The sequence below is a fragment of the Thamnophis elegans genome, chromosome 11 (genome assembly GCF_009769535.1).
Source record: "Thamnophis elegans isolate rThaEle1 chromosome 11, rThaEle1.pri, whole genome shotgun sequence".
In the NCBI taxonomy this organism is placed as follows: Eukaryota; Metazoa; Chordata; class Lepidosauria; order Squamata; family Colubridae; genus Thamnophis; species Thamnophis elegans.
Window position 1 is genome coordinate 25,164,484 of NC_045551.1, and position 9,151 is coordinate 25,173,634.

Sequence of the window (9,151 nt, forward strand, 5' to 3'; positions counted from 1 at the left end):
TTTCCTATAGTTCTCTAAATGTTACACTGAATATTTATCCTTTGCACTCAAGAATCTCAAAAACTACCATCTTGGAATGTTTTTCAATTTTTTTATGCTGCTAAACCAGTGTTTCTCAACCTTGGCAATTTGAAGACGTCTGGACTTCAACTCCCAGAATTCCCCAGTTGAAGTCCAGACGTCTTCAAGTTGCCAAGGTTGAGAAACACTGTGCTAAACATTAGTGTTAGGATTTTTCTAAGCTGTGGTATGGACCTATTTTCAAGCAATCTGCCATCTTCAAGTACATTTTGGACAAAGGAAGCAGCAACTTTGAGAGGGAAGAAAGTACTTCAATTTTGCCATGCATGATCAGACAACATTACAGAATTGGCAGTCTCTCCAGAGCTTCAGACAGGAATCTTTGGTAATCCTGTTTGGAATTTCTGGGAGGTGAACTTTCTTCACATACACTTTTTTCTATCATTCAGCCATAGTCTTTTTCTTGATACACTGGCAAATATAGAAATCCAAAACTGTTATGGGTTAGTATGAAATCAATTCATAATTATTATAATTATTTATGTGATCATTCAAATTCTATTCATGATGCTAGTAAAAAAAAAGTATACTTTTCCAAGTTCAATGAATACTTCAACTTGCCAATATTACACCAAAACAGTTAACATCTTAGACTACAATACTCATGAGGGTACATGTTTGTTTCATTTGAGATATGGGCCAACTAGGTATATTTAATTCATATTATTCATAGATTGTTTTCTTGTTATTTGTAATAGGCATAATAAAAACAAAGAGATCTAAGGTGGGTAATTCTGTTTTGCCAGATAAGAAGATGAAGAATTGATCCTGGGGAATTGCTAGGTAGGCCGAAGGAGGGTCAAGTGAGGGGCTAGTTTGGAATCATTGTACAGCTGCAAGTGGCGTGAAGCCTTAACTAGTTGTTCCCAGGGAAAGGGAAGCAGTCTGGTGAGGTTCTTGGGACATAGATTTAAACAATAAAGTTACAGCCTGAGGCTATTTACAAGTGATTCTGGTTGCTTGAATCAGAAGTTTTAAGGCAATGCTAAGCAGTGTTGGAAAATATATTCACAATCAGAAAATGTGAATTTCTATTGCATATGGATGGCCTTGTGAGGGGGAAGAAAGAAAGGATGATAATACTAAAAACAGGATTTTACTTCACTGATGATCACAATTATTTGGGATGTAGCAATTGCTGTCAAATCTTCTGCATATTTAGAAAAAGATAGCAAGAAAAAAAGGACTTATTCAAGGTTATTCAAGAAAGTCAAAAGCTTAATAGACTAGGCTAAGCCTATTAAACTCAGAATTATGCTCTTTCTCAAGAACTCTCTAAATCAAACAAAAGGATCTTCTTAGTTCTTTAAGACATCTGTTTGTTCTTGTCCAACATGATTGTTGGGCATCTGTTTGATCCTTGTCCAACATGATTGGTCAAGGCTAGCCAGAAGATGACTTGTTGTTGGTATCATGGCAGAACTGGAATAGGGTACATCCTTCTTTGTGCTCCTTGATCTCTAAGCACTTTCAATGTCATTGATCTCAGTAATCATCTGGGCCAGCTGCAAGTTTTGGATGTGGAGGCACCATTTTGCAGCAGTTCTCATCCTTGTTTTATGACTATTTTCTATAGTTTGTTATGGGATGAAGACATAGAGTCTACAGACCTTCACTTGTAAAGGTTGAGGCTCTGATGAATGAGCTTTTTTCTTGTCATATGTTGTCTTAGGGATGCTCATGATATCTTTTGATCTTTATGCCTTTTCGTATTTTTTATTTTAAGCATCCAGAGTTGTTTGGAGTCAGGCAGCCCAAAAATTGTATGTATGTATGAATGTAAAATAATATAAATAAATACCAAAACTGATTCCACAGTATTTCACATACTTTGACAGTGTATGAAATGGATCCCTGATCAACCCTAATTGTATCAGTATCCAGTTTTCTTAGGTCACTCAGAGAATTTTGATTCAGATTATAGGGAATAGGTAAGGAACATCAAGTAGCTCACAGTTTGGAGTTTTCTTGGGTGTGTGTGTGCTGAAGTAAATAAAAATTAATTGATTTACTTCTGAAGCTAATAAAAGTCACAGAATAATATTGTTTTGGCCAGAAAAACAACAACGTTATACTGTTGTAGGACAAACCTGTAGGGATTTAAGAATTGCTAACAACTAATAATTATGAACTAGGGTAAATAGTATTTTTTTTCTTTTTAGGACCTCATCTGAAGCAGCACCATCCACATCACTACAAATCACCCCCTGAAAAATACTAAATTGCCATAAATAATTAATCAGCTGGAAAACAATGTGAAGAAGTTCTTGAAAGAAGATCAGAAAAATGCACCTTTATTGAGTTATGTACAGTACAGTATAGTATATAATGCAAAGATCAGCTGTATTCATTTATCAGAGCATTCAGCATCTATTTTCTCTCTGTCTGTCTCTGTCTCTCTCTCTCTCACACACACACAGATACACACATAGACATCAATTACCTGTTACTGTTGCATATGCTACATGACACCCTGCTTTATCACTTCCCATTAATATCTTTACATGCTTTTTAAACAGATCAGTCCATCCAAGTTATCTGTGGCTGCTGCAGGAAAAGCATAACAACAATCCCCGTCTATTTCATGATATATGATATACATGGCCTAATAATATCTGTTTAATAGCTGAGTAGAATTTCAATATTCTATCTAATTTGCTTTCAGAAATCCCATTAAATGGGGAAATATTCCTGTCCATTTGATGAAGAAATATTATATTGTTTCCATGAAGTAGACACATTAACTTTTGAGGGTTTCATTAAGTGGAGATTGTTTTTCCTGAGTTATGAAGAAAAATGATCAAACTGTTGTTTTTTCCAGAAGTTTTTCAGACTGGGAACTGAAACCAGATGGAATACTTAAAGCAACACTACAATACTAATTGAAATGTAAATAACGTCTGTCTTATAGCTAGATGCTACTAGTATCATCGAATATATTATGAAATGAATGAATTTAAGGTGGGGGGTTGAGGTTAAGGACTTTGAACTAGACTTTTACTTTAGAAGAGGTTTGTCATGTAAGATCTAGGGCCTTTTTACACCTGGGTGCTTCAAGTTGTTCCATGACATTTTGAAACATAGGAAACTAAAACAGTTTTCCAGCATTTCTTCTGGACAACTTCTTTCCCTTTACCACTTCCCATTCTTATTATGAGGAATTGCCTCATGCTAATTCCTGGGAGTCTTCCTTCTACCATCATCTGTGGCCACCATCTTGGTATCTCATAGTCACATTAAGAAGTAGCTTTCTTGGTTTATGCAAATAATGGCCTATTAGAGGGCTGGGATGGTAGAGGAAATGGATGTAGGTTTTTGTACATTCCCACAAGGTAACAAAACGGAACTCTAGCCTGGCAACATTTAAGTTCTGTAGAAGAAGCAATTGATACTGCAAAGTTATGTCAGAAAGGAAGAGAAACCAGACATTTTATAGTTACCCTTTTCAGAACTTGACCACCAATAAAGATATTTCTTTGCATCCAACAATATAGACACTGTATATTCCCCCCAGAAGGAGCTTGTTTTTCATTTCACTATAGGAATATCTTTGGCAAATAGAAGGATCCTTATGTAATTACTCAGAAAAACTGAATCCTCGTACAGGGAGAAGATTGGTGTTGACCAAGTTCATGAAGTCAGAGTTATTTTATTAAATAATAAAATATTGATGGCATCAATTGAATTAAGCTAAATCTGAAAATTTCCTGCATCTTTAAATAAAACTTTATTGAATTATACAATGATGGACACACTTTATTAACTAAATAGTTACCATATGTTTTAACAATACAGTTTTAGATCACACTTCAGATTTAATTTTTAATCTTCATCTTGTTTATTAGAAAAAAATAGCATCCTGTATTCTTAGAGGGACATTATCTCTCCATTACATGCTTTAATGTATATCAAGTGAAGGGAAAAACAATGCTGTCCATAACCACTGCAGTAAAAAAATTAAAGGATTGCGACACTTTTTTGCATACATTTTTAATCAATAACAAGACATGTTATTTTTTAATTTTCATAAATAAGATTAAAATATCCCTCTTTCTTAAAGGAAAAAAAGAGGCCAAATAAATGTTTTTGAAGAGCATATAGGAAAACAATATCTTTGAATTATTTCAGAAAATGTATGGTACTTGTAAGCATATATTTGACAGCTTGTCTATGGAGATAGGATTAAGAGAAGATTTGCACATATTCATTACTTGCTACATCTGTAAAGACTTGCATGCATAAAATATGCTTAAGAGTCTATATATAATAATAGCTGGTTTTCATTCAGATAATGAAAAACACTGAAAAGACATTTCAAAAAAGGTTCAAGTTAGCAAGAGGTAGTCCTTATGTATTAACTTTCAATGTTTTTATTTTTCTAACTTAAAACAAAACAAAAACCCAACAACGATTTTATTAAAACAGAAGTTTTGATCCAAATAAGACCAATTTGATTTTAGGTGTCTACAGTATGTTTTATAAATTAGTTCAGTGTTTTCAATGATTTGACTCTTTAAAAAGCAGAAATTGCCAAATGCTGCCAACACAATACTGTTTGGTGCAATTTGTTTCTTCGTTCAGTTGAAAACAATTGTTATATATGTGTGTGGAAAATATATCGAAAAAGCTATTAATCAGTTTCCATTAATCAGATTTTTAAAACAATTGTATTGAAAACATGAAGATTTATCAAGCTATATTAGTGCTCTTTTACGCAGGAGTGGAATTTAATTACAAATTAATCTTCAAAAAATGTAAGAATGGAAGTTAGCAACTTCATTTTATTTCCTCATATTTTAAAAAAGGGCATATAAAAGCAGTTGTGATGATAACTTATTTATTTTAGATGGCATTACTTTTATGTTATTTGTCTAAGTATTCTTAAATCTTTGATTAATGCCTGTAGACGTATAACTATAAATGTCATATAAGTTGTACATTGTATTCCAGAAATATGCTTTTAATGGTTGCATGTTTTTTTTAAGACTTCAAACTTTATTTTAAAAAAAAGGAAATTAATGCCTCCAGATGTTGTTGGATCTATAGGTTTTGCATGCCAAAAATCATAATTCAGTTAGAGGCATGAGTTGTATGACTGTTTACCTCTGTTGAATATAATGGTAAGGTACAATTTAAAAAATAATTAATAGATTATCTATATGTAAAAATACTCCTCTCTTTTGTCTAATTATAAGGTAGCATAAAGAAAACAGAGCCACATATTTGCTAACTCAGCTGACTGTAGAAATTACATTTTTATAACAGTCATTTAAAAGTGAGTATTTATTTATCTATGTAATACAAAAGAATTATTTGTGTGCCATGTTATTTTGAGGCAGTGTTACTTGTAAAACATTTTGTAAAATTGTAAATACTCTGGTCGGTTGATCTTCATATTTAGATTTTGTAGATAAGTTTAATTAATAAACTATCATATAAATATATAGACTCATAATTATCATCACTGTTGGGATTGCTTTCTATAATAATTTTCTTTTACGCAAAGTAACTTAGTCCTTGATAGATTTGCTGACATTTAGCCAGGATTTTCAAACCATAATAAATACATTTCATAGGAAACACTTAGCCCAAATCAAATATATACATAGAATAATACATCAAAGTTTTTCCTACCTGGCAGCTCGCTGACTGGGAAATTCCGGGACTTGGAACATCTTAAAATTGCCAAGTTTGTAAAACATTGATGGTACATAAATCCAACTAGTGGTTCCAGTCGACTCCAAAACGTATCAGGAAAAATAGCTATGCATGCCAAACCTCAGTCAGGTGTATGAATCAGAAGGAAAGTGGAGAAATTTTGGCTTTCTTCCTTGGTTTCTAAAGAGTTTACTGAAAAATGGCAGTAGTATTGTCTATCTACAGCAGGACTACATATGGAAACTTAAACTGATGGATCAGTTAGGAAATTTTTAACCTAAACCCCCAAAATTGGGGTTACTGATAGTAGGGTTACCCTACTATCTGTTTTTATAGTTTAACATTGCTGTTCCTTGGATGTAACCTACAGCTCACAGCAAATTACTTATGTTTGTAAACGTACTATACTTGTACAAGTCTTACAAGAAAAAGCTTCAAACCCTTTGTATTCTCTTTGTACTTCAAACTTCTATTGTGCCTAAGAATTGTATTTGGTGCTGATATGAGAAAAAACCAAAACACTCATTAAAGTTTTTCCCATGGTATTCAAGGTAACTTGGACTGTTTTGTTTTTGTTTTGTTAATGGAATATTGTGATGAGTAAATATAATAAATGTGACTCTTTAGAAAAATTGTTTGAATAAATATATAATTTGTAGGAATTTTATACACTTGCCTATTGAACAGACTTCCAGTACCTTGTTCTGAGGCTTCCAGAATACCTTATTAATGATTTTTTGAGTAAAATAACATACAGTAAATGGTCTACAGATTTGCCTAAAGAGCACCTTGCCTGTCTCAATGAGCTTTCATATTGATCGTGCTAAAGATGTTTTGTGGGTTCCAGTGAACCTTGTTTCATAAATGGCAAGAGTAATGCCTAATAAAGATTTCTCAATTGTGTAAGGCAAGGGTATATTCTTCAACACTCTTTGGAATGTGTACAAGTGACTCAGAGAATATATCAGTGTGTCATTAAAATGATGAGTTACTTCTGTCTGATCCTTTACATGCAGATCAAATTTATTTGTATAGATTCAGCAGGCATAGAACAGTTATCTGCATCTATACTCACATATGTGTAAATTAACTTTAGTGTTTATCTCAGATCTAGGTTATATGCATAAAACAAAGCAAAAATTCTGGTTATGTGCCAGTGCCAAGGCTTAGTTCTAACTTGTTTATCACCTTATGTCAACTCTAAAACCTTCTGACCTCTTGGAAGCACTACTGGAGATTTCGCAGAGCTTGTTATTCTTGCAATTTTATGAACACCTGCATTCTGAATTGCTTTTCAAAGTCATATAAATAAAAAAAACTTAAAAGAGATAACTTCCTTGTTGCATAATCAGATTAAAGTTATTTAGATATCTCTGCAACAGTACATGTCTTATGATTACTCATGGTAATATAACTGTTTAAAAATCACTTGGCAAAACTTTAGAAAGCATTTGTGGTTTTTACTGCCTCTGTATTTCTGTATAGCTTTTGGGGAAAAACTTACAGCAATTACCCAACAGTGCCCAATGTTAGTGAAGTAGTTTGTTAATCTATTTAGGCCAGGACTTAACATATGTTAAGCTGATGTTAGAATGACTTAATCAAATGTATGCAAAATGGCCAGTTTTGCATAGAAGTATGAGAGCTATTTTAGATTTTTTTCATTGATAAATTGGCAACTATTACACAGTTACATGCAGTGCTTGGGTTACATGATCTATATTGTAGAATTCATTTTTCAGATAAGCAAATGTGAATGAATAGGCAGAGATCTAGAAAAGCTATTTTAGCTCTCTGTGTCTGGTTAACATTCTGTAACACAGAGCTGACATTACTTTTAATCTTTGCTGAACGTTTATCCCACAGGAACCACAAATGTGCATTCAATTTTTTTGTACTTTTTATTGGCGAGATGTGGGGAGATGGGAATATGTTTCACATGAATAACTTGCATTTTGTTTTCTTACAAAGAAAAAAAAACAGAATTTGGAATAATAATTACACTGAAATCATCCAGAAAATTGAGCAACAGAAAATATACTTTGCTGATCTTCAAAATATGCAGAAGAGTTGAATTGAATTGAATTTGCTTTCCTTGAGAACCTTCTCAATCCTTCAGTTTAAAAACTAATTTCTATTCCTGAAACGACTACATGACATTTTTTTAAAAAAAATATCGCCTGGTTGTTTGCAACTTTTCTTTATTTTTTGATCAATATGTTTTTGGTACGTAAATATTGTAAGCATTCTTCATGAACAATTATTTTCTATAATAGCTTAATCTGACAGACAGGCAATTAGAGAACTACAGAATTTCACAACCAAGTCACCATATTTGTTTTGTATCTGCATATAAGTTTATATATACACACGTAAACACACATACTATGTATATGAGTTCTAATTGCAAAATTAAACTTAACAAAGAAATAAATGTTTAGTTATAGGATATAACTATAGGATAACTAAACACTCATTTGGCACTAAACAGTCAATCACAACCTCATGTGAAAAATATGCTAAGAAGTCATGGTTAATTTAGTTAGACAAATCAAATAATACAGAAGTCAAAACAATGGTCTTTGCATAAGGATCAGTTTCTTTGCTACCAGAATCCTGTGAAATAAAGGCTCAATTAGTATTTGATCTTATTTTAGATCATACATACAGGTGGCACTTAATAATTTTAAAGAATAGGAAGGCATACTCACATAAACCATGTTTTTTTGAAATTGAACTTTGTCCTGTACAGGATCCAGTGGAATGTAAGGAAAATTATTCACATAATCTGTCAGTGATATAGCCAGAGTTAATAGGAATGTAGGATTGGATCAGCTATCTTCTGATTGACTTTGGTGATGGAGATACCATGAAAATCATTAGTTATTATTGCTTTAAGGATATTTTTACTTGCTTCAATTAATGGGTTTTTGACTATCTTTATTTGGACCATTTACATCATCCTTATTCTGCAAAAGAAAGCATTAAAAACCATTTATAAAATATAAGCAACCAACAATGTACCTTTATATCAAATAAAAGTCCCACCACAAGCAAACTCATGTATAGCATGCAATCAATAAATGAGAAATATCTTCTTTTGAGAGTGAAACAGATAAAAAGAAGGGTGACATAAGCTCTTCAGAGAGGGAGAAAAACTTCTCGAACACATTGTCACAACATATACAGTATTATGGTCATGGCAATGGCATATTGTTGAACATAAGGGACAATATGGTTGGCATCCCTCAGTCTCAAAAGACTATGGTATCATGCTCTGGAAAGAGGTCCTAATGCAGCATCTGGTTGGCCTTCCCTTGCAAAAGCTAGGCCGCTGCCCCCCGCCTTCGGCCACATAGTGCACGCGAGCCCGTGGCTTTCGCAAGGGAAGGCCTGGAGGCCTTCCCTCATG

General features: G+C 33.0%; 1 protein-coding gene across 1 annotated transcript in view; it reads left to right on the plus strand.

The window, feature by feature from the left end:
- ANOS1 (anosmin 1) overlaps nt 1–6,269 on the plus strand; it is a 108,455-nt gene extending 102,186 nt beyond the window's left edge. The window contains exon 14 of the mRNA XM_032226105.1: nt 2,244–6,269. Coding sequence (XP_032081996.1) covers nt 2,244–2,302 — 59 coding nt within the window. The 3' untranslated portion in view covers nt 2,303–6,269. The remainder of the gene's footprint in view (nt 1–2,243) is intronic.
- The last annotated feature ends 2,882 nt before the right edge of the window (nt 6,270–9,151 follow it).